The sequence below is a fragment of the Canis lupus genome, chromosome 1, assembly GCF_003254725.2.
Source record: "Canis lupus dingo isolate Sandy chromosome 1, ASM325472v2, whole genome shotgun sequence".
In the NCBI taxonomy this organism is placed as follows: domain Eukaryota; kingdom Metazoa; phylum Chordata; class Mammalia; order Carnivora; family Canidae; genus Canis; species Canis lupus.
Window position 1 is genome coordinate 17054679 of NC_064243.1, and position 27042 is coordinate 17081720.

The 27042-nt window shown below is 44.3% G+C and overlaps 1 protein-coding gene across 10 annotated transcripts in view; it reads right to left on the reverse strand.

The window, feature by feature from the left end:
- The window catches only part of ZNF532 (zinc finger protein 532), a 107342-nt gene that overhangs the window by 36141 nt on the left and 44159 nt on the right, over positions 1-27042 (reverse strand). For 8 of the 10 annotated variants that reach the window (XM_035712419.2, XM_049111159.1, XM_049111028.1 and 5 more), the window contains 3 exons: positions 19875-22237; positions 6972-7153; positions 2655-2831 (listed from right to left, as the gene is read on the reverse strand). In XM_035712419.2, the coding sequence (XP_035568312.2) occupies positions 2655-2831; positions 6972-7153; positions 19875-22220 (2705 nt within the window). In that variant the 5' untranslated portion in view covers positions 22221-22237. The remainder of the gene's footprint in view (positions 1-2654; positions 2832-6971; positions 7154-19874; positions 22238-27042) is intronic. The other 2 variants (XM_049111115.1, XM_049111180.1) reach the window with 2 other exon arrangements.

Consider the following 27042-nt stretch of genomic DNA (forward strand, 5'->3'; position numbering starts at 1 on the left):
ATCTCCAGAAGGTGAACCATTTCACAGCCAGGCTCAGAAACGAGAGACTCTACTTCAAGTTGCACAGAACCCAGGGCCATGGTTCAACCTTTCAACCTCATCTTCATGTGACTCCAAAGCCCTTCACTGTGCCGCCGTTGTAATTCTGTACACACTTTACTTCTTAGAGGCAGGTTCAAAAACTGTGTGTCTTATATAATTCTAGACTCTGGAGTTCTCTCTTTTCCATTTATATGCATTTAGAGTGGCAAATAAAAGGCAGGCACAAAACAGCAAAAACACCTGCTGTTCATCAATTGTCAAGGAAAAGATGAAAATAGACACAAACCTCCATCACCTCAAAATCCAGGAATGGGTGTTTAAAATGATCTGGGATTACCCAGAAAAGATTAAAGAATGTTCACCATTTTAAGACAGCAGGGTAACAAGCCTGACCACATGCTGAAACACAGCACTGCAACAGTGCCTGGCACTTAAGAAACACCATAGATGTTAAATAAAAATCTTTAAAAGAAAAAAAAAAACGGAAGTAAAATCTTGCGCTGTGCTTTTTTTCATTTTGAGGTGCTGGGACTATGGGACTTTATGGCTATATTTTTAGACCTCCATGTAGTCTCTACAGAAAATGGGAGAGGGTTATTTTTCTATTCATCTTTAAAAATCAATACACATCATGTGCATAATGATAAGGCATTTATTTGCATAACCACCTATTAACCAAATTCTGCTAGGAGATTCCTATACCTGCGTCTCCACTGTCATCAGGGCTACTGATTTGGGGGGCTAACATAAAATAGAGCAGAGTCAAAAGGAAGCTTCTGAATCAAGTGTAAGCCAGCACAGCACAGGAAGGCAGGCTTTACGGGAACCTGAACAGGGAAAGGGGGTGGGAAGAGCGATCCCAAGGCACGCTGCAGTACAGTCGTGACACATGGAGCCGGACAAGCAGCACCTGGTGTCCCAGCCAGGCTGCAGGTGAGGAAGGACTCGCTTCAGCCAAGCACCGTCATCACACTGAATTAGTACAGTTGAGTTCAAGTTCACTGGTTTGGCAGTTTTGTTGTATTTCACCTATATATTTTTTTTAAGTTTTATAGTTTAAAACATAGTAGTTGATGAGTATCTTCAAAGGTGGTATTTATTAAAGAATCACTGCAGTAAAAATAATTTTAGGAAAATACTGGAATAATTTTTCCTATGTGTTATTCAAACCAGGAAAATAATGTTTTACGGTCTTAATCATTTGCTGCCCTGTATTCATTCCCAGGTAACACCTACTATTCCAGATTTCAGTAAAGTTTTATTTATTTATTTATTTATGTATGTATGTATGTATGTATGTATGTAAGTAAAGAACCAAATTAAAAACTGTACTAACTAGAGGCAAGATACTGCTTTGGGGTCTAGAAGTCTTGTCTACTACCTTGAATAGTGAAGACCTTAGAATTGACTGAAGTCCATCTTCAAGGTCAAGATACCAAGTTACATATGGGGTGACCTAACCTGCACTGTGTTTCATTTTGAGGATCCAGAGTTCACAGTTAAGGTCTTTCTAGAACAGAATCCCATTTTAGCCTTGTTTTTTCAGTAAACAGGGTCACACCTATAGTGTTCAGTCATTACTATTTCCCCAAACTAAATGTTACCACAAAAGCCAGATATATATATAACATGGGCCATCTACATGTCTTCCCTCTGATACTTCCTTGATTATGGGATTATGGGCAAACAACCAATAGCTTTGGGCAGGAAATCTAACCTCACACAACAACCAAATTCCACATTGCCATAAATAATATGGGAATGAAATGAGCTTAACCACGAGTACCTAATCCTGTACTGGGTACACAACAAAGAGGAAGTATGGAAAGGACCAGAGGTACTGACCCCCTCTGTGCACCAGACACATTTTCATTGTCACCTCCTTTAGCCTCACAAAGCCTGGGACATAAGGACTACTCTCACTTTATGCGGGGGGTGGGGAGGATGATCTTGAAACAGAGCACATGATGGTCCCAGACCTCACAGCCGGTGGGTGGATGGTGGGACTTGGAACCCAAAGCCCATGCTCCCACTTCTCTGCTAAGCTGCCTGTAACGCAGGCAGCCAGCCCTGTCTGCTCAAGTACCACTTCATTATTAAAGACTCGACAAAGGAGAAATTGACAAAATTAAGAACAAGAATAAGACAAAAATGAAATCTGCCCTTGCTAATCAAGGACTTATACTGGCTAGGAAGTTAAATTCAGTAACCAGTGTTTTAAACTGACTTAGTATTAAGGCTATGACGAAAAGCGTATCCTATAAGAAACCATATTAAAAAAAAAAAAAAAGATGACAGTATTTTACAGTTCTCCTAGAACTTTTTTGTTAAAATCATCTTAAGAAAAAGAACAGAAATTGATAAATATTCACTCGCTTCATAAAAACTGAAGATAAGAGCATAAATAATAAGTGACATTTTTGGACAGAGGCTTCACCTGCAAAGATCGAACAGTTTAGGTAGTGATGAGCTAGCAGCTGTACTTCATGGAACATCAAAGTCTGCGTGGTGGCATAATTCTTTTTATCTTCAGTTTTATTCCACAGAACTACTCCCTCCTCTAAATCACTAACAAAGCAGTGGCATAAAAGTCAGAAGGCAGCAGGACTTACTTTGGCTCTCCTATCTTGACGCCAGGATGCTGTGTGTAGGCATGGGAATGTGTGCTTGGGGCAGACTTAAACGCCATGGGACAAATAGGACACTTGTAGAAGACTTCACAGTGAGAGCCCTGGATGTGAGACTTCAGAGCGGCCACGTCAGAGTACACGACATTGCAATGGACACACCTGCCAGGAAAACAAACACGCGGTCGTCAGCACGGGGCCCTCACGCACGTGCACCGTAACCGTAAAAGTCACGTAGAATGAGCATGTTTCAATGGCCTCTAGGAAGTAGGTCTTTTTTTTTTCTATTTATAACAGATTAAATTATTTTTATATATTTAAGAAGGAAGATCATGAAGAAGAAAACCAAAACTAAAATGGTGTACTTCTTGGGCATCTTTAAAGCTGCCAGGTTCCAGATGGTGGGGAGACCAATGGATTGTGGGAGCTGTGTCAAGGCCAGGGAACTCGGCAAGACTCTATGGCTTGTGACTCTGGAGAACACTCCCAAGTGCTGGATTCTAACCCCAGGCTCTGAGGTTCCTCACCACACCCTCTAACCAATGGCATTTTCAATGGAAGAAATCTTCCCTATCTCAATCTACATGTGAGAACAAATCAGTATGGCTTCGAAGCCATGGCCACGGTCTCCTTGGACACACTGATGTGGTCAATGTACCTGGAGTTAAGGGGGCCTAGAGAGTAGAGAAGGTTAACTACCTAGACTGTCTCCCGGAAAATAAGCTCAAGTACACTTACATTTAAGAAATAACATGAATAACTTCTGAAAATCAACATCACTAAATAGTCTTTCCAGTTAACTTCTTTACTTCTTGAATGTGTAATAATTTGATTAGTTCATGAGCTAACCAAATCTAGTCCTTCAGAAACAAGCTCTGACACTTAGATGCAATGCTCCCCAAATCTCCTCTTTCTCATGTAGGGATTCTCAGCAACACTGGTAACACATCCGTTTGATGACCTTGTTTGTTGTTTCTTGTTCACACCTGAAAACTACCTGAGGGCGGTCTCTGTAGATTCCTAAGAGTCTGTGGAGGTAAATCTTTCATGCACCTAAGCAGACATACTCCTGGATATGAAGGTGGGAGCTGACATGGGAAGGGACACTGCAGACAGAGCCTGCCTTCCAGCAGGCAGTGCTCCATTACTTCTGCATGAATTTAAGGTACTTTGGTTCCTAGAACCTCCCTTCCAAATTCATGGAGATGCTTCCAAAGTCACACAGGAGGGGCATTCTCCAAAGTGTAAGGGTTCCATAGAGCATGCATGTTAAGCTTTGCAAGCATTCCATAAAAATCATAATTCGTGCATTAACTTTTTAAATGACTTAAGACATAATGTTCAGCAGCATATACATTAAAAACACTAACAGTAACAGAATAAGGAAAGCCCTTCTATCTTACCTACTTGAACTATTATTTTAGGTGATAAAGCCACCCAAGCACACTGAAATTATTTTGGGTTAATATGAACTTGTGTTGTCTTAAACACGTTACTGATCCTCCCTGGGTCAGTTTCTCGTTTGTAAAAGGAGAAGAGCCAAACTCAGTCACTTTTTAGTCCTTCCCAACCCCACAGGCCTATGATTGCTCCGTAAGAGGAAGATCACAGAAGACAAAAATGGATTACTAACGAAACAGAAGGACCCTCTCCACCAGCATCATCAACAGGAAAATTTTCTCATCAAGGGCAGAAAGGTGGTGTTCAAAGGGCAAAGACCTAGGTAGGGCAAAAAGAAACAAAGAACTAATTCTCTCGAGTCGCCTGGACTGGGAGGAAGATTTAATCTCAAGGAAAATAAACAGGAAGTGAAAGCATTGAGACAGTAGCTGAAGGAGGAGGTGGCAAAGGTGTGGCCCAGAGAGCACCATGGAAGCCAAGGGAAAACCCTCCTTAGCGTTGAGGACAGAAAGCAGAGAATTTAAAAACCAGTTAAGAAAAGAGAGAGTGTTAAATATCTGCTCACAGGTGGAAGAAAAAGGTTCAGGGACAACAGAGGCCGACAAAGCCTGGAAACAAGATAAATATATAAGATGACAGAATTTGAAGGGTTCATATGATATCTTAATGCTACTAAAATCCTGTCTATTAATAAATATCTCGTGTACCTGAGGTCCTTTGTGTTCTGGGTACCAATCAAGTTTCTCTTCATGTTAAAAAAATATGTATTTTTTTAATGTTTATAGTATGCAACCCTATATACCCCCCCCCCCTTTCTAAATGCAGATCTAATCGATCAAGAAGTAGGAAAATTCATAGAAACATATGACATTTACCAAATCAACCAGGAGCTACGAGTGACCCCTTCGGTATCTGGGAGATGCTCTTGATCAAGAGGAGAAAGAACAAAGCACGATGAGTCATAAGAAACAAGTAAGGCATGGGAACTATGTTAGAGAGACTTCTCTGGCCAAAGAAAACAACAAGTTGAAATTGATTAAATATAGAGCCAAAAAGGAGCATGGTAGGAATAACAAGGCCAAGGGACTACTAAGTCCCTGTCAAGTATTAGGCTGGATCATTATTTGAAAATTAAGGTCAAACATTTTTTTCTCCCACCTAAAGAGGTAAACATGAACTAAGCAGAATGCACACATAGTAGTATTTTTACAGCTCTTCTAAGCCTCAACTCCAAGAAAAAAAAAAAAAACTATACTAAACACAAATTTTTTAAATTCCAAATGCCAAATTTAAGTAACTTTGTGGGGGGGGGGGGGGAGGGATAAGCTTTTCCAACGGCGTTGATTACTTTTAGCTTGACTGTAGAGCTTGTTTTAATTTAGGAAAGACACCAGGAATAGCGAGAATTGCAGAAGTCCTGCCTCCTTTATTCATTCCAGCCTAAGTTTACTTTCATTATACTCAAAAAATAAACATTTGAGCAAAGTTTGGCATCTGTTAAAAGAAGAGCACAAGAGAAAATGTTTCAGAACTGCTTTCCATTATTAAACAAAGAACCCAGTAATAACAGTTTCAAAACATGGGATAAGAACCAACGTATCGGTGGTATATGGGTTTTGTGGAAGGAGGGCACCTTCAATGTGTGGCTTTCCTCTGCACACAGAGCATGCGTTTTGATCATCCTGTTTTACTCTGTAACATCCCAGGCACCACACCAATTTTACAGACAGAGGCACCATGGCATAGGAAAGAATACATGAATTACCACAAAACTAGTGGCAAAAAACTCTAGCTCCTTAATCTCCAAACCAAACATTTCCTACTAGGGTGGATCCCCACGCATTAAGCATTTGCCCATCACAGGTTTGGAGGCATGAGATAAAAATGTGAATGAAGTCTCTCTAAGTGTTAGAAAAATGGACAGAGCCACCAAGGAGTTGATGATGCTGTCACCTAAATTTAACTGAAATAAAAGCATCCAATTATGCCAACTAGACTTCATTTTTATAAAATATCATAACTGTATAACTAGAAGACATCACTGTATTAACAGGCTAACATTCAAGTTACAGGCAACCAAACACTTAATTTTAAGATAAACACACAGTACAGTAATACCTCTATTAACAAAGACACTGTGTATCAACGACATAATTTCTTGGCTGACCTCCGTGGAGTCAAAATATAAAAGGCACAGGAATACATTTCAGAAGGTCACAAAGTAGAAGGCCAAGTTCAAATACATTATCACTCAATGATAGCTAAATGAACATTAGATTCGCCAGATGTTGTAGAAGACGTTATCTGAGATTCTTGGGTGGGCAGTGAGAGGGGCCATAGCTAAGATGTACAGAGACGAGGGAAATGCCCGGACCTGGGTAATGGGGAAGAAGGGATAGAGGAAGGTTATCTGAGGTGGAAGGTTCTTCCACAAAGAGCGATGTTAGGAAAAGACAAACACCCAATCCTTCGACAGGAAGAAGTAAAAGGAAGGGACCATGCACCTTTTCTGTTTGGATCAGAGGAGACATATTAAGGGGTACAGAGATGCACGGTGTTCTTATAGGAGTTAAAATGCAGAGAGCGTGACAAGAGAAGGGTGCTGGAAAGGGTGCAGAAAGAAAAGGCTCTAGTGGTTCATCAAAGCCGAACGTGGCTGCATGCACAGTCCTGGAGGATGACGGGCTCCGTTTACCCTCAGCTCTGTAGGGACCAGAGGGCCAACACCACAAGGGCTCACACAGACCAACTCTACCGCAAATGAACTCGGTTCCCAAAGGATCTGTTAATTGAGGTATCACTGTATGACCCTGAAAACGGTGTGCACAGACCGCGCGAAACGCTGTGCGGTTTACGAGAGAACAGGCTTTACTTGCACGTTTAAGCGAACAATATACTGACCGAAAACCAACTCTCCGCGTGTAGTGCAGACAGTTCTTGGTGACGTGGCTCTGGAAGTGCACCGACCTGCAGATGGCCCCGCACTCGGGGCAGGTGTAGGGAGATTTGTGCTGATGGATTCTCTGGTGAGATGCATAACTGCACTGGTTAGGAAGCAGCATCTGGCAGATAGTGCAAGTCTTCTAGATAAACCAGAGGGGGAAACAGGGTTGGTCCTACGAAGTTGTTTCTAATATGCAAAGAAGCGTGGTTAAACCCCAAAATAATTGCACATCGCTAATTTCAAATACTGCTAGCACAGATTCTAAACCCAAGGAAACATCAAACTTGAAAGTTAAACGTTTAATGTAAAAACCCCTTGCCCTGGAAAATAAAAACAGTATGTACCACTACGTTGTCAGGGTCATCCCAAAACATGAGGTCAAGAGAATGTCGGCTTCAGGCCGACTTCCAATTTTGTTACTTTTACATTTTGTTCAGTGCAGAGGAGGGGCATTAGAGGAGGTCATCTTACAAATTACATTAGCAAGTCAGCTTTAATGTGTAATTACAAGTTTACAGGTATCTGTCTCAACGGTAGCCAGTTCCCATAACTCATAAAAAACTTTCTTCAGAATATTAAAATTAATCAGACTAATCCAGCTTCTTTCTTTCTTTTCCCAGTCACTTCAGTTACCTGAAATCTAAAATACAGAAATGCAAAAGAATGACCACAGCAATTAATTGTTTCTCTTCCCCTTGAAATCATCTTTCAATGGATGAGCTAGAGTTTATAGAATTTATAAGATAACCAATGAACTCAAATTCAGATACATAAATTTCAATATTAAACTGAAACCTTATAAAGCTTAAAATCTAGTCACATATAAAGACAGAAACGCTCTCTGGAAAAGGCTCTACACTTCACTAATCAGGAAAAACTGAAACACACTAAAACCTGAAAACACATTTTTTTTTATCCCCTTAGATATAAACAGTAATCATGGCATATTTTTAAAACTCAAAAACTGATAACTTAAGGTAAATACAAAGTGAAGACTTACTGTGTCCACTCCCAAAGCAAACCTAACACAGCACGAGATACAACGTATTCCAATTCTAGTTAGCCATTCATGCAACAAGTATCTACTACCTTCTAAAATGTCTAATTTGTACTAAAGTCAGTTAAAGAAATTCTCAAAATACAGACGCTGGCTAAGATTTAAAATGACCTTTTATAACAAGAGGCGTAACACTTTTAAAACATTTTTTTTCTTTTAGCATTTAAATCAAGCCCCCAAAATTAAGGTTTTAAATTTCTGAGCAACTAAACTATGGAAAACCAGAAACTTGCTTGAAAATCTGTCCAACTTTCCTTCTGAAAGGACTAAAAATACAAATGTTTTCCCACAAAATGTTTATTATAATCACAAAATAAGAACATCACAGGCAGCTTTGATGAGGCCAGCATCATTAAAAAAAAAAAAAAAAATTCCTCTTCTAACAACGCATACAGCCAGGGTTAAAACAAGCTACAACAAGGAAAAGTCATCTGCACCTTCATGCATTAGAAGATCCCGTTGATGTCTACACTAATCACTGGTTCCTTTGAACTCAGGTCTTCTATTTGCTTTCCCTACATGGTCATTAATCCCAGGCAGTGAATCATAACATCTGCGTTTCCACGCGCAACTGAGATAGGGACCCCATTCTACTATAGGCCAAGTCATGAACTGAGTACTTTAAATACATGTAAATGCAACATCTCATTCAATTCTCATAACAATCTAGGACATAGGTAAGTGAAATCATTGGGAAGCTGCATACATTGCTGGACCTAGGAGCTCACTACTTAACCTATCAGAAGTGCCTGACCATCATGTTAGGATTCGAGGGGATCTACAGCTGCCTCTATAGCCCCTCTTTTATCTACAGCAATATTGTTATGCTATTTGATAATGGGGAAAAACAGCAACGTAAGTCAAAGAAAACCTAAAAAAAAAAAAAGGAAAAAAACCTGAAAATAGCTTTCACATGATCTCTTGTCAAGGTATATCAACAAATACCCTTTGTGATACACATAAAATTCACAAAAAATTATTTACTCTGCCCTGCTGGGCATTGCTTGTTTATAATACCTCTCTAAATATATAAAACAGTCACGGAAATATTGGCAAGTGAAAAGGCTTTGTTGCTAGCAGGTTAGATTATCGAAATGATTCAAGAGATTTTATGAACTGCAGAGTGTTCTTTACAACAGAATTCTCGAAATGCAAAGGCCATGGAAAACGTGGTAAGAGTAACAGCAACAACAAATGCCACCATTTCAATACCGACCTTGCTCAGACCTGTTTCCTGGAGAGGGGAAGCATTCCCTTGGTGATGCACCTGTGTGGTGGGGAGGTCCGGCTGGGGGAGCTCTGTGAGGGCTGCTGGCGGCTGTCCCACCCCTCTCCCTTCCTGGCCACTGACTAGCTCTGAGTATTTGCACTCACCCATTTCCCCTGGCTGGGGCTTCTCACCCACTCTAGACACAGAAGTTCCAGAAAGTGGGAGCTAGTACACACTACTGCCCCAAGTGAAAATGCATCCATATTTTGCAATTACTGAAATGGGAGACTCCATCACTGGGGAATCACACTGGGTAAAGACCTTATCTATAACTTATACACACACACATGTATATATGTTCATACACATACACTGTATTTACTTCCACATTTCTCTCTAGGTACCTGCTTCGACTTCTTGCCTCTATTCCATTTTGAGAAAAAGCATGGTATTTTTGTTGTAGATATTCTCTTCCTTGATACTTGTGTGGTACCAATAGTTTTAAATTCATATGACTCGTGCCTAACTGTACTCCCTGAAGGTGTTTAGCTTCACTGTACCTGTTATAATGCTGTGAATACGCCCTGCTTCCTGAGACAGTGCTACAGCATTTTCACAGCACTAAAGAGAATATCCCATTAGCTTCTCTGAGACACTCTGAATTTGTGGCAATAACACCCATTCTCCAGATTTGGGGGGATATACTAGTATAGGGTCAGACCAGGATTCTTTGTGGTATAAAAGAATCTGACTTTCCTTCCTTTTTTGTAATTCAAAGGAACTACAACATATCTTAAAACTCTAATTCTCTACTATATAAGTTGAGGTTATTTACAAGAAGATAAAGCAGTTTAATGGGGCAGTACTTACTGTTTGAATAGAAAAAAGTATACCTTGAACAACATGGTTTGAACTGCACGGGTCCACGTACATGAGGATTTTTTACAGTACTGCAAAGTAATTTATCTTCCTTGTGATTTTAACATTTTTTCTCTAGCTTACATGATAAGGATATGATATATAATACACACAACATACAAAATATGTTAATCAACTGTTTATGTTATTGGAAGACTTCCACTCAATAGTAGGCTATTAGGTGGGCAGGTGGACAGGGGATGGGCTAAATGGGTGACAGGTGTGGAGGACACTTGTGATGAGCACTGGGTGTTATATATAAATGATGAATCACTAAATTCTAATATTACACTCTATGTCAGCTAACTAAAATTTAAATTAAAACTTAAATTTCCTACTCTGGGGCAGACTCCTTTGCTCAGAGAACTGTGACTTTTTAAAGTAAGATACTACTTTTCGAAAGTCAAGTAACATGAGAAAGAGACAGGAAGATAAAGCTGAAAAGTAATCACATTCCATATGTGACAATTACTCATATTGTGCCTTCTCCGCCCGGTCCTGGCACTGCCACGGGCAGCTGGCGCGCAGACACAGCTGGCAGGAAGGGGAATGGGACACATCACGGTCCTACTGAGGACTCGGGGATGCTAGGGCTTGGCATCCTCCTTGCATGCAAGAGGAATTATCTGAGTAACCAGGGAAAGAATTCTGTGTTTCAGTTCTTGTTTTAAGGAGAAAAACTGCCTGGGAAGGGTGAGAAAAGCCAGAGAAGTATGAGTAAATAAACCATGTACTGGGCTTACATACCAAGACACCAAAGTTGACAGCAGCCTGAAACAATGGGTCTCAAGGTCAAAACACCACCGGCTTAATAGTCAGCCCCTAAGCTACGTAAACTACTTCTGTCCCATTGACGGCAGTTTTGAGGTCTTCTGGCTACAGCAAAATTGCCCCAAAAATAATACCAGTAATAATAAAGTACCCCGGCTTGCTTTCTGGCTCTTGCTTTCATCCCTATTCACGATGAGAACACAAAGCATTTCATTTCAGATCGCACTTAAGTGAGAAATAACACAAAGCAAGATTTACAAACAGAAAGGACTATACCTACACTTTGGTTTCCAAGCTGGTGAGTTGTGGTGGTTTTGTCCTCAAATCATTCTGTTGCACTAAAAATTTCTAATAAGAGTTGACAGTTGAAAGAGCAGATTTGCAGAAAGCGGTATGGTCAGCACATATAATCTACTCAGATGATAATCACGGGAGAAAAGGTTGATGATGCCGAAATGCAAACTGGGATGGGAGTGGTCCGACTAGAATTTAATGAGTCACTTAGAAGAAGAGCAGGACCAAGTAAGAGTGGAGAGTCTCCGGCTAGTAATATTTTGGGTGGGCGAGGGCACTGAGGTGGGCTCCAGGGTTTCCAGAGCAGGTGCCTGGACAGAGTATGCCTCGGAAGAGCAGACTGGGGCTGCTTACGATAATTTCATATACGCCTTGTGCTGGGTTAATGATGCTCAGAAACTAAACTGAATCAGCGATCCCTGAAAATGAGGACCACTGCAGGAAAAGTCACCTCTAACTGTACTTTTGGAACTGACCTGACTAGAACCCAAGATTCCATTCTCTTATAATTCTTATGGTCTCTGCCCCTGTAAAATGCTTCTAGATTCTAGGTTATCGGCGTGACGAAGCGGAAATAATAATGAATTGGCTATAAAAAAAATCTTGCCTTGAGTCCCCATTCTGCTACTCACTGGGCATTTGTTTCTTCAACTGTAAAACAAAGAGTTGACCAAAGGACCTGTAACATTTTCTGATTCTATGTCCATTCTACAGGAAGAAAACATTCTACCAATTAAGAGGTTATATAGTAGGCACTTCCAGTCTGTACTTGGCTAAATTTAGTCATGGTTTTACCAGAGGTGAAGCAAAGACATTCCATTCAGATACATTTTAGTATCAATTATTAACAGTACAGTTGTCAGCTCTTAAATACTTCATGGAGAATAAGGAAGCTTCTCCACCCCTCCACCCACTCCTTTTCTCAATGTGCCCCAGAACGGGGATTATTATAGGTCAGAATAAAGACCTCCAAACAGGGCAGATTTACTGGTGTTACAAAGTCAAGGGCCCGCAGGACTCCATTTTCACTGTACTGCTTGGTTCCACGTGGTTGGGCAGGAAAATGACCCACCCAAGATTCTTTGCCATCCCACCCTCTCTCCTTCAGCTGCTTGCTCCTCCGGGAGATCAGCAGACACAGGCAGGGCAGTCAGGACATGGGTTAAGCATGCCTGGAGCCCTGCCCCTATCACATAGCAGAGTGGGACGGAATTCCATGACTTGAATTCTGGCTTGGGGAATGTAGGGCCGGTGGGCCAGGAGCTAAACCCTACATTCCAACCCAGCTCCTAGTAGAGGCCTCTACCAGCAGGTGTGTGGAGCAAGAGGCCAGTGATTTATAAAGTGGCACTCTGATGGTCTGTGGCAATCGCTACTTTTGTATAGACTGGCCACAGAACATTTGAGAGAGGAGGAGTAACTGGCACAGCAGAAATCAGCACAAGCCACCAAAACCCTCCTTCATCCCACGACCTTCTCGAAAGGTCTCAAAAGGGTGAATGCGCACGCCTGGGGAGACGGCAGGAGGAGATCCAGCACATGTGGCCACAGTCGGTGTTAACAGAAAAAGAGACCCTTTGCTGAGTTCCAACAAGCATCCCTGGGAAACTCCTCGAAGGACCCATTCCAACAGCAATGGGAGTCAACATCTAAATGGGAAGAAAACTGAGTGATGAAAAGGTAATGGTGATTGTGCTCAACCAAGAAAACGTGGTTCCCAAGAGAAACGCTGGGTTCTACAGACAACAAAGGGAAAAGAAGAGATTTGCCTCCTTATCCCTAATTGCTTTCATGGGTAGGCTAAGAGCCAAGGATGCATGGAAATGTCTGAACTGGAGAGAAGAGAGGAATCCGGGAGAGTCAAGTAGGATGTTTGCTTCCAGGACACCTAGTTCCAAAAAACAACTGAGAATCACAAGCTGGAAGGCTCAGACTGAGCCTAACAATGTAATTATGGGATCTCTCTTTAAAGCCACACCAGCTCTAAAGGATAAAGGATGTTTAAACAGATTGAAATGTCTATTTCCAGGAGAGGGGAAAAGAAATAGCTTTCCCTATTCCTTCCACCATGCACAGGTGAAACTTCTGGGCATTATGTATAAAATAGACATTAAAAGACTCTGAAAAACAGAGAGAAGAAGTCAGGCTGGCTAGAGACCTCAGAACCCTAGGAATGACACAGTGATGAGTTCTCTCGGTTTCTTTTTTGCCTCACGTGCCCACATTTGGAGCTGAAGAAATTGGCAACCCAGAAACACCAAGACCCCAAAAAAAAAATCCCCCAAAAAAGTCTCCTCTCACGAGTCAAAGGACCAGAGAAAGATCAGGCTAACTAAATAGAAAACTTTTGGGGATCCCTGGGTGGCTCAGCGGTTTAGCGCCTGTCTTTGGCCCAGGGTGTGATCCTGGAGTCCCGGGATTGAGTTCCACATCAGGATCCCTGCATGGAGCCTGCTTCTCCCTCTCCCTGTGTCTCTGCCTCTCTGTTTCTCTCTGTGTCTCTCATGAATAAATAAATAAAATCTTAAAAAAAAAAAAGAAAACTTTTTAGACAATGACTGCTCTACTCCAGCCAAATACCACATTAAACACTGTGGCTGCACACCCACCATACCAAGTCCAGGTGCAACACAGACTTCTACGCTCTTGCAAATGTAGTATATTGTCCCAACACCTCTGCCCAGATGGTATCGGAGAAAGCCAGCAGGGAAGAAGGACTTTCATCCCTACACCAAGTGATGGAGCCCTTCTACCAGCACAGAAGGTATTTTTTAAAAATCCCAAAAGAAATCTCTAGACCCAGAAAGTTTCACTGAAGAATTCTACCAAATATTGAAAAAAGAATGAACCCTAATTGTACAGTCCCTTTCAGAAAATAGAACACTTCTCAGTGCATTATATAAAACTAATACTGACCTGTCCAAAACCAATCAAAGACAGTACCAAAAAATAAAAATAAAAACCTGATGAATATACATGTAAAACACTAATAAAATATTAATAGATAAACTTCACAATATGTAAAAAGAATCAGGGGCACCGGGGTGTCTCAGTGGTTGAGCATCTGCCTTTGCTCAGGTTGTGATCCCAGGGTCCTGGGATCAAGTCCCGCATTGGGCTCCATGCAGGGAGCCTGCTTCTCCCTCCGCCAGTGTCTCTGCCTCTCAGGAATGAATAAATAAAATCTTTAAAAAATTTTTTTCACTACAGCCTGACCAAGGGGGATTCATTCCAGGGATGCAAGGCTGGTTCAATACCTGAAAACTCAATGTAAGCTATCCTCCCAATACTGAATCCAATAAACGAGTACAACAAAGTCAGGAAGTACATGATATATATAGAAAAATTAGCTGTATTTCATATCAGCAATGAACATATGAACACAGAAAAATACAATACCATTTACAATTGTTAGGAAGGAAACAAGGAAAGAGCAGGATAAGACATTTAGAAGACTTGTATGATGAAAAGCACAAAATAATAAAAGAAAATCAAAGATCTAGATAAATGGAGAGAGGAGCTTGGGTTCTGTTGAGTGTCTGACTCAATTTAGGCTCAAGTCACGCTCTCAGAGTTGTGAGATTGAGCATGGCGTATGCTTGTCCCTCTCCCTCTACCGCTCCCCTTGATCATATGCACACTTCCTCTCTCTCTCAAATAAATTTTAAAAACTCTTATAAATAAATAAATAAAGACATTCCATGTTCATGAACTGAAAGACTCAACATAGTAAAGATACTGATTCTCCCCAAACTCATATACAGGTTTAAATTTAATTCCTTTCAAAATCTCATATTTTGTAGATATAGACAAGACTATTCTAAAATTTATATGGAAAAGCAAAAGAACTAGAATAGCTAAAAACAAGTCTGAGTGTCAACTATACTTCAATTAGAAAAAATAACTATTTTGAGAAAAAAGAATAAAGTTGGGCATATCATGTACTGGATTTCAAGACACTTTATAGTTACTATAATCAAGACTGTGTAGAACCGGTACAGGGACAGACATGTAAATAAACGGAACAGAACCCAGAACCCAGAAATAGCCACATACAAATATGCCCAATGAGGAGCACCTGGCTGGATTAGTCCACACAGCGTACAACTCTTGATCTTGGGGTTGTTGAGTTTTAGCCCCACATTGGGCATAGAGCTGACTTAAAAACATATACATATGCCCAACAGATACTCAACAAAGATGCCAAGGAATTCAACGGAGGAAAGACAAATGGTCTTAGAAGAAGACGACATGCATGGAGAAAACAAACAATAAAAGAACTCAGCATACGTCTCATATCTTATACAAAAACTAACCCCAATGGATCATGGGCTTAAAAAACCTAAAACTACAGAACTTTTAGGAAAAATATTTTCAGGATCTAGAGCAAAAAACAGATTTGACACCAAAAGTATGAGCTATAAAAGGGAAAACAGATACACTGGACTTCATCAGAACTGAAAGCATTTGCTCTTCCGAAGACCTATTTTAAAGATGCAGAGGTTTAATAGTACTTCAAAAAAAAGTTTTTAAAAACCGGAAAGACAAGCCACAACTGGGAGAAAAGACTTGCAACCACACACCCAACAAAGGACTAGTGTCTAGAATACAAGAGCTCCTAAAACTAAAACTCAACAGTTTAAAAACACACATGCGATCTAATTAGAAAAATGGGCAAAAGACACAAGGAGACATTTCACCATAAAGGATGTAAGAGGACACATAAACATATGGAAAGAGATGTTCTACATCCTTTGTTACTGGAGAACTGCAAATGAAGACCACAAGCAGCTACCACACACCTACCAAAATGGCTAAAATGGAAAATACCACCAACAAAAGCCAGCGAAGACGCAGAGAAACCGGGTCACCCATACACTGCCCATGCAATATAAAATGGTTCGGCCACTCTAGCAAAGTGTCTCTTAAAAACATAAACATGCAACTATCATATGACCCAGCAACTGTCCATTTGGGCATTTATCCCAGCAAACTTAAACGTGGGTTCACACAAAAACCTGTACACAAATGTTTAGAGCAGCTTTATTCATAATTACCCCAAGCTGGAAACAGTGCAGACTGTCCTCCAAAGGCTGAAAGGTAAATACCCCGTGGAACCAGCTCACATGGAACACTACTCAGTGATCTGAAAGAACAGACTACTGGTACATGCCACAGCCTGGATGAGTCTCCAGGGAATCCCGCGGAGTACAAAAGCCAATTCCCATAGGTTACATATGGTATGGCTCCATTTACAAAGCATTCCTGAAATAACAACAGTCCATAAAAATGGAGAACAGACTAGTGGCTGCTGGGGGGTTCAGAAGCGGGTAGGGGTGGCTAAGCAATCGGAGAGATCCCTGCGGTTGTAGAAATATCCCGTAGACTCAGTACACCGGTGTCAATATCCTGGTTATGATACTGTTCTAGTTTTGCAAAGTGTAGTACTGGGGGAAATGAAAAAAAAGGGTACCCAGGATCTCTGTATTATGTCTTACATGAATCTAAAATTACCTCAAAATAAAGTCTTAATTTTAAAAATTCAGTGATTTGATAAGGAGGACCCAGAACACTGCGGCATTATCAGGAAAAGTTTTTACATGATTATGGTGATTCCAAGTAGAGGCGGGCAGGAAGGAGGAAGGGAGGGACGCTGGGAGGAAAGCAGGCAGGAAGAATAGCCCGTTGCCAGGAGGCCTAGTCCTTTCTCTGGGCCTGGTACAGTCCAAAGCTGGCAGGCAATGAGCGACTGCCCTGCTGGGGTCCCGACATCACACTCTTTAACCTTCAGAACCAACAGTGGCAGCAGGGTCCGTGCAGGCATCCGCTGTGGACGGTTCCCTAACTTAACTAACACTACTCTGCACACCTAGGGACCCTGCCAGAGGAGAGCTCAGCAAAGCTCAGGAAAGCTCAGGAAACCTAAGGAAAGCTCAGGAAAGCTCGAGCGGGAGGCCACAGGGGGTGGTGACAAAGGGGAGGGAGTCCACTCTCTCGGTTCACCGATGTCTTACCAAGAATGGGGAGGTCCACAGAGCAATGGAAAGTAAGGTCTTAACTACCTGACTGTGCTAGACCAAAGGAAAGATGGGTCCGAGAAAGACTGGTGCTTGAGAGGCCACCGGTCCGGCTTCTACAGTTTGTTGGAAGACGGGAGGGTTTTAAGTGCCACCCGCAGGGAGGTAACAGTTCACGTAGGTAGATTTTCTTCCCAATTGGATTTAAGTCCACAAACTGTAAGGTGTGTGACGGCCACGTGAACGGCAAACTGGAGAAGATGAACAGTTCTCCCTTTCTCTCTTCTGCTCTCCCGGTCTTCGGCTCCACCTCCACCACCCACCATTACCTGATGCCACACCCAGTGACTGCAATGGGGGAGGACGCCCCCCCTCAGCTTCCACAACAGCCCAGGCTGGTAGGGCAAGAGCCACACCGATCCTACCAACGTCCTGGACAGGGGGAGAGACTTGGGGTTGGTGTGATTAAAGTGCGTGCTGGCGAAGTGGCAGCCCTCCCACTGAGAGCCATGCAGGCTGGGCTGCTGGGCGAGGGTCCAGGCTGCCCGCTGGTCTGCAAGAGAACCCTCCTCTGGCCCAGTCTGAGAAGAAGGGAAATTACGGGAGGTGGTGGGCAGCGTTCTGGGCAAGGACTCCAGTAAGACAAGGAGAAGTGGGGAACAGGGAGGGCACAGCAGGGGGCACGTTTGTGTTGCCATCCGGCCGTGCCTGGGAGGCAGGGCGAGGTGTCTGGCTCGACGTCCAGTTGGCCCTAGAGTCAACGTTACTCTGCCGTGAACCACTCCTAAGCGTTCCAGGTGAAACGGGCGAGCCACACTGTACACTCATCCCAGCAAAAGGCGAAAGTCAAGGCAAAGCAGCCACACACACGAGAAATGATGCTACGCTCCTTCCCTGAGGGCAACCTCCACCTTAATCCGACTCTGGTTTGGCTGTTGAGCCTGGACGGTCGACAAAGAACCAAAGCTAGGGAATCCGTGGAGGAAGGAAATATCCTGTGTACCCATGTCCTTTCTCCTTCCTGGACAAGAAGAGAACCCAAAGAGAACAGACTATGGGCGGGCAGCTCAAAATGCCAGCTAGTGAGCAGCGCACACGACACAGAGGCGGGGAGGGCCCCCCGAAGCCAGGACCTGGTCCACCATCCCATGCGGAACACCAGCAGACGGAGAAACCAGGCCACACAACAAACTGAATGGAAGAAATAGCTTTTCTTTTAACTGCATCCTTTGGAGATGAGAAGAAATAATACCTTTCTGATGAAGCCGTGACAAGGTTAAGAGGGCACCTGAAAGAACCCAAGCCCTGTCACCAGGATACACTAGAAGAGCATGCCAATCTCCACCTTCCTGAACTAGCTGGCCACTCTGCTGAGTGTTCCACTGTCCCAGCCAATGAAACATTTAGCATCCAATGCTGCAAGAATGCTCTCAGAACTATCGCTTCCATCGCCACTAAACTGAAAATCCAAAGAAAAAAAAATATCGAGGTATTTTTGATTTTTTGGTCCCCAAACTCAAGATCCCACCAAAAACTGTTCGCGCTTGAGGAACTGATCCTGGCAATACTACCAGACATCTGGACTGCAGCTAACCCCCTGGTTAGCAAGGTACAGAGGCAAATAAAGCAAAGATTGGCTCACTGCTGGGTCTTCACAAGCAGAAACTTGAACCAGAGTATACTAGCTCAAACTCGCAACCCCCCTTCTAATTTCACGAGTTATCTACTTTAGACAATAAATCATATGGTCTCTCTAGCTTGAATCTGGTTCCTTCGACATGTCCAGTTTCTTCCAAATGATAAGTATCATATATCTGTAAAACACGCTGATCTATTGGCCAAATGGTGCCTCCTGGACAACAGCAAATGAGAGAAGATAGAATGGACTGACACGAACTTCACCAGCATTAACCCATTGTGACATATACTTGACCAGCATCAACCTACACTTCACTCAAAAAACAAACAAACAAAAAAAACCCCTGCAAAGAAATGCAAAGGTATTCTATTCAAATGGAGGTGGTTTTCCATTTGTAGCATAAATTCATTGCACTGAGGACTATTACTGAACATACTTCCAGACCAACATCGTGAAGTAGGCACAACACATAACTGAGTACCAATGAAGTCTGTTTAACTATACAAGACAGTAATTCTAAATAACAACAGGAATTTTTTTTTTTAAATCCCAAAACTGTTGTAGACAGCTTAGGAATACTGGTGATGTGACCTGATGTGAACACCTAATACAACAGCATTAGCCAGATCTCAGACTGCCCACATATGGACACCAATGACCCAATCACCTACTAACTCGTTTATCTAAGTCTAAGGCTCCATAACTCAACTGGTACATAGAGTTTGTCTAAAAAAGAAAAAGGAAACAAAAGCACCTTCCAAAAAAATTGTTTTTAAAATAAGACTCCTATTTCAACATTGTTCATTCAAGTCTATGAAAACAATCCTTTCTTTCACACATCATGCACACACACCCATTTAGCTGAGCTCCCACCCCTGAGACAGAGGGCTTTGTATAGAGCACTCATGTCTACAGATTCATCACCGAAACACCAAAACGTAAGTGATACTCTACTTGTCCACTCGTATCTGCAGCCTGCTGGAAGTGTGTAGCCAGCGACGTCTCATCCTGGAAAACTTCGTTACACTCCAAACATTTCAGACTATGCCTACAGAGCTTGGATGGGTCTTCATCTAGAGGCATAGCTGGAATGATGGGTGTGCTGGAGGGAGCGGATATGACTGTCCCCGTTATGCCAGACTGAATTTTCGTTACAGTGTGTGTGCTGGCGCCCACGGAGCTTGGAAGAGCAGACGACGACGTGGAAGTATTGCTTGATGGAGAGACAATCATTTGATCAGCTGGGACTGGCTTTAAGATCAAGTGGGAGCACTGCATCACAACCCCCTTTTCCTTATGCCCGCGGGCATGGGAAAGGAGACTGCACTTGTTGTAAAAAACGAGGTTCTTTGTACAGTGGTTACACGTTACTTCGATGCGCACGCTGCGTCGGTCGTAGTGTTGGGTCAGGCTCTTTTCAAGGGCAAAGGAGTCCCCGCACTCCAAGCACTTGTACCCGCGGGTCGGTAACGTGATGCCTGCGTTGGCAGGAGGACTGAGGTTGGGGATGTAAACTGGGACTGGGTTGACGCTGCTCAGCACCTTGTTGAAAGCTTCCACCACGGAACTCTGCAAGGAGGACACCACCTGGACTCGAGACACCTTTTTGGGTGGTTGCGAGGCTGCTGCATTGATTATTGCCTGCTTTATTTGCTGCTGAGGTTTGGTTAGCACTTGGCGGAGCTCAGAGGTGGCCTGGGCGCCCTGAGGCAGAAGGTTAAGGTTGGCGAGGTGCACAGTCTTTGGCACGAGTTTGGCGTTGGCCAGGCTGGATGCCGGCACCACAACGGTTTGCTGCTGGATGGCGTTGGCGGCTTTGATGATGGCGCTGCTGGCGCTCTGAACCGAGGCAGCAGATATGACCGTGGCTTTGACCGTCGTGTTGTTGGCGAGCTTCAAATTGATGACCTGCGATCCCGCCGTCTTGACGGCGGACACCGGGAGGAAGGCAGTTGCCACGGGCTTAATGGTGACCTGTTTGGGGGTCAGCTCCGCAGGGGCGACTGCGTTGGTGACCACCGCCGACTGCAGAGGTGCTCTGGGCGGGGAGGAGAGGACGGCAGCCGAAGCCGGCGAGGACAGGAGGGACGTCACAGACGCCATCACGGAGCCTGCCTGCTCGGAAGGCTTTTTTCCAGAGTCGAGATCGACCTCCGGCAACACCCTCGTCACTGTTCGCTTTATTTCCCCAGAAGATGTCTTAATGGTCTTGATGCGGACTTTGGGGATTGCTGGTGTCGACCCTGCGGGAGAGGACGGCGATCCCTTGCTGCTGTTCTCACTGGAGATGCTCCGGGGGCTATCCGGCTGCTTCAGGGTCACCTTCTTCGTCCCGTCGATGAGGCTCTGGGATTCAGGAGACTTTTCCATGGCCCTGGGACTGTCGTTCGCTTCCTTAGGTAACGGCGAGGATCCCCGGGAGTCGGCCACCGGTTCTTTGCAGGAGTCGGAGGCAGCCTTCTTAGCACTCAGGGCTGCGATCGCGGCTATACACGAGGACAACTTGGACGACGGCTTGGACCTCGACAGTGCGAGGCCGCCGAGGCCGGGCTCACTCTTCTCCGAGCTCGGCTTCCCGTCGTGCGCCCGGTTTTCAAGCACCTTTTCAGAGTTTTCCTTTAGCTTATCCTCTGCTTTTCTGGCTTTAAAGGGTTCGTAAACACTCAGATTTATGGAATTTGTTTCCGTTTCCCTCTTAACAGCTCTGTTTTTCTCCAGGTTGCCCGCAGGAGAGATTCCAGTTTTGCTCACGCCGTCCCCTCCGAGCGCCTTGGGCTTGTCGTAGTCCTGCGGGGCGGACGACCCCGTCAACACGTTCGACCGGAAGCCGGAACGCACGTCCTCCTTGTCCGGGGGGTCGTCCACTTCTATCTTCTCGTCGTCGTCAAACTCCTCAGCGCTGGAGATGGGGCTAAACTGGCTGAACGTGGAGTCTTTCAAAGTCACCTCTGAGGTAGGCGCCTCTCCTTTCGAGGACTTGGCTCCGTCTTTGCCGTAACTGTCCAGAGAGGACGCGGTGAGAAAGCCGTTGTGTAGGCCGTTGCCGGTGGGATTGTGGCCGTCCTTCTCCGCGCCCTCGGAGGAATCGATGTTCCGAACGTTCTTCACGATGACACTGACGCCCACGTCGGAAGAGGAGGGTGTGTGGGAGTCCTCGTCTCCGTGCGCGTTCTGCTTGATGTGGCTTTCCTGCTCATCGTGCGCAGACTCAATAGCCGCTTTCGGATCGACCATATCTGGGATGTCAAATGCTGCCAGGAGGTCATCGAAGTCCGGGGTCTTCATATCCCCCATGGTCATGGATTTGGTCAGATGTTCTGTCAAACGAACACAAACACTTCCATCAGCAACGAGCACTCTGTCAGGATGGGATACACACCCCTCTGGGACTTACACGAACACGGTGATGACGAGCAAGAAAGAGCAGGTTGGTAAGTGTACGCGTCTTACAACCAGGAAACTCTGAGCGAACACACACACCAGGCCACACGTATAGCAGCTTCGAGCTAAGTTTCCCCCAAGTGCTGTAGAGCACCAGCAGCAGGACACCTCTTTTTTTTTTAAGATTTTATTTATTTATTCATGAGAGACACAGAGAGAGAGAGAGAAAAGTAGACACAGGCAGAGGGAGAAGCAGGCTCCATGCAGGGAGCCCGACGTGAGACTTGATCCCGGGACTCCAGGACCACGCCCTGGGCCGAAGGCGGCGCTAAACTGCTGAGCCACCCAGGGATCCCCAGCAGGACACCTTTCTAACAAGAATGAAGTGGACTGGAACCAGCACGGCAGGAAAAACAGGCTTTGGTGTAACGGCCAGAACATCTGTCATATATCAACTGGATTCATCGCACGGTTTTCACAAAAAGTGACTCCCAAACCTCTTTTAACCTCTACAGCATTCAATTCTACTGGCAAAATTAGCGTTATTATGGTCGCCATCACATTCGGCCTATCACATTAAAAGGAATATGTGACAATCAAAAAACCAATTAGATTTCAGTTCACCCACATCATAAATGAGCATCCCAACCCATCACGGGGTATCTACTGCTAGTAAAGTTGCACCTGAGGTTTTTTTTTAGATTTTTTTTTTTAGATTTTTATTTATTTATTCATGAGAGACACAGAGAGAAGGAGAGAAGCAGAGATACAGGCAGAGGGAGAAGCAGGCTCCATACAAGGAGTCTGATATGGGATTCAATCCTGGGACTCCAGGACCAAACTCTGGGCCAAGGGCAGGCGCTAAACTGCTGAGCCACCCAGGGATCCCATACACCTGAGATTTAAAAAAGAAAAAAAGAAAAAACAAATTCCTAAGAAGCTTACACTATCAGTTTTTATTTAACCCTAACTTTCTCTATTATGTCAGGGAAAAAAATACTCTCCTGGTAGAAACGTACAGCATCGCTTCCTTCTCCCTCCCTGGTTCAGTTGCTTTAAGTGGTTAAGGTGACACGCGGACATTTCCTAATTGCCACTCATCCAACACACTTGTTGTCCAAGTGGCTGTGGCAGCTGAGAACGGCCCTGCCATTGACACAGCTCTCAGCATGTAGCAACGTGGGCTCGAGGGCACAGCAGAGCCTGGGAGAAGGCAGGGCTTCCCTGCACCGGGGCCGGATCGGGGTGGGGAACGTTTTGTGAGGGGCCCCCATTAATGTCAGCAAAACCCGAGGAGGACAGAGAGTTTTGGGAAAATAGACAGTCACAGCTATTACTAAAGATGAAGGATTATAAACACATGAAATGCTTGGGGTCTCTAGAGGGCACCCTTGGCCCCACCTGCAGAGGACACGGGATTGTGGCCATCAGGTGAAACTCCACCACAGGGGAGATCTTTCACCTGCACGAACCCCAAAGCACGCCACCTGCATTCCTATTATATTCTGGAATGCAGCACCGCACGTGTGTGTACCTGTCTCCTCGTACCTACTAGCCCGTCAGCTGACTGGATGGCAATGTCTCAATCACCTTTGTGCCATAAACGCCACATGGCTAACACACCATGAGTCAGGGGCCAGCACCCTGGCCTTCTCAGAAGGACGGGCCTAGGCCTCACTCTGTCGCTCACTATCTCTGGGACCCTCAGAAGGTGAGGGAGGATCTCTCTGGGCCTATTCCTTCTTTCTGCAGTGGAGGGAGGCAAGCAGTCAGGAAGACAAGGAAAATAGCAAGCAAAAAATCAATGTTGGAAGGCAAGAGGGTTACAGCTGACTTTAGGCAACTTTCAGGGCAAGAACCAGCCTCGCTGATTTGTAGATATGGATTCCTAAGACTCTTTCATCTCCAGGACTTACTACTGTTCCTTCTTTAAATCTGCTTTAAATCACTGGAAAATTATCTCCCACATTTTACAAAAGTATAAAATGATTTTTCATTTCGTACAATCTGTCAAGGTAAGGGTTTCTACTGAGGCGACAACATGCATACTTGTGGAAATGCACGTAACTCCAATCCACCAGCAGGTGCTCACACACCCTCCTCAGCTTGGTCACCAACTGCAGGACACAGTCAAACACTTCTAATTGCACTTCTAATTATTTGGATGGGGAAAACTAGCATTAAAGATGAAAGGAGGGCAGCCCGCGTGGCTCAGTGCTTTAGTGCCGCCTTTGGCTCAGGGCGTGATCCTGGAGACCCGGGATCGAGTCCCACATCGGGCTCCCTGCATAGAGCCTGCTTCTCCCTCTGCCTGTGTCTCTGCCTGCCTCTCTCTCTCTCTCTCTCTCTCTCATGAATAAATAAATAAAATTAAAAAAAAAAGATGAAATAGGGATGCTTGGTTTAATAGGACCTTCCGTTCACCTATGGCTCGGTTAGTATAGAACTACAGAAGTCACATATGCTTTTCCCTAGATGGTTTGCCTAGCATCAAGAGACTATACCTGGGGCCACCATTCCCTCAGCCAGGTGCCTGAGGGATCCCACAGGGAATAACGTACCCCCAGCATCAAACCACAGCCCAGAAAAGCTCCATGTGGAGCAAAGAAAACATCAGCACTTCGAAGTGGATATTGTTGTGAAAATATCCCTGATGAGTTATACTCAGTGCCAAGTCCCTGATTAGGATTTTCTTTTTAGAATGAAATCTAACATCTAAACTTCAAAATATGAGGAATGAAAAATCCATCTGTCAGATGGTACCCATGCAAGAGTCCACCCCATTAGGAACAATCCCTGAATGTCACTACTTTTATTAAGCAGCATATGGCAGTTATAAGTGAAACCTCACAATAAAGTCACCATTAACAGGGGCACCTGGGGGACTCAGTCGGTTAAGCATCTGCCTTCAGCTCAGGTCATGATCTCGAGGTCCTGGGATCGAGTCCCGCATCAGGCTCCCTGCTCAGTGTGGAGTCTGCTTCTCTCTCCCTCTGCTCCTGCCCCTGCTTGTGCACGCATGCTCGCTCTCTCTCAAATAAATAAATAAGATTCTAAAAAATAAATAGGTAAAAACTAAGAAAATAAAATCGCCATTTGCAAAGCATCCAGCCCCTGTGGTCAATCTCTACCAACTGTGTTGATCCAAGTGTGTAGATCGTGGTTTTTAGAGAGCTCAAGACACAGAATCACAAACTACTGCCCGACTCCCACCAGAGTTGAAAAAGTCTGAAAAGAGTTGAAACGCTGAAAGTTTTTTTGTTTAAGCCCCCACCTATCCAAAGCTTGAACCCAGGCTCTAAATGTTCCTGGGGGAAAGATGGGCTCTGCCTAAGTCTCTCCATCCTTTCTTTGCAGTGACACCGGATATATGTCATGTGCCCTTTTCCTTGCCATGTGAGTGAGCAAAAGACATCATCCAGTTTCACATCACTCATTCCAGAGGGCACTGGGTTCAGGAACAAAAAGAACATAAAAGGCCATTCAAAGACTCATGGGTGGTAGGCCCAGGACACACAACCACAAGAAATGATAAAAGATCTCACATAAAACAAAGCCTGTTGAGCAACTGACAGCCCGGATCCGCAGTGCAACTGGCACGTACTCTTATGAATACGTGGAAGATTAATAAATGAATCTTATCAGCTTCCTCTCCTAGTGACACGACAGGGACCCGCCTGACTTATCAACCCACAGGGACTCACGCACTGTAGCAGTAGCATCAAATCACTGGCAGCGGCAGGACAGTGCCCACCACGCCGCCCACATCTTTTCCAATCTGCCCAACTAGAGCAGAGAGTAAAAGCTTGGAAAACCCCAACCCTGCAAATGCCCCAAAGGGCTGAGAAAATATTCCCGATGCTGGAATAAGTAATGTGGCCACACACACCCCACCCCTCTCCTGTTCCTCTGGGTCAACCTCAGGTTGACACTTTCTCTCGTGGGAAGAGGGCAGACTTGCTGGTGAAATGATGGGACATTTCTGGGTGCCTGAGTGGCTCAGTCACTTAAGTGTCTGCCTTCGGCTCAGGTCATGATCCAAGAGTCCTGGGATTGAGCCCTGGCATCAGGCATCGGGTTCCCTGCTGCTTCTCCCACTCCCTCTGCCCCTCCCCCATTGCGCACACACTCACTCTCTCTCAAATAAATAAAATATATTTTTTAATTTTTTAAGTGGGACATTTGAAGAGGGTTAAGGTCAGCAGTGATTTTGAAAACTATGAGTCACACTCCCCGTTCACCTGAAGGAATTCAAATGGAAAGTGGAAGATGCAAGACAGGCATGAAAGCCTGAGTGCAAAGCCCATGCAGAGGACACCGCATGGCTGGGCCTGAAACCTAGCATCGCTGGGCAGGTGGACCCGCCTCTGCAGGGCTGTGGAACCAATGTAATGAATACTGCTCTCTGTAACTCCACACTTCTTTTTCTGGTTTCCAGAAATGTTTTTCATACCCACAATCACACTGTCCTATTACACGTTCCCTTACCGCATTCTGGAAGGCAAGGGCAAATTCTCCTCTTGGGGGGAGGGGGCGGAGCGTGTTTAACACCCATTCCCCAGTTATATCAAGTATAAAGAGAAATGTTTACGTTTGAAAGTTTTCTGTCCATTTTTCACCCCAATCTCAAAGTACTGTTTTGAAAACATTACAAACATAAATTTCAGTCTTCTTCTTTAAAAGATAATAGAGAGCTCACTTTAGCTGCTCTTTCCCTGGACGGCTTGATCTTCAGGCACAA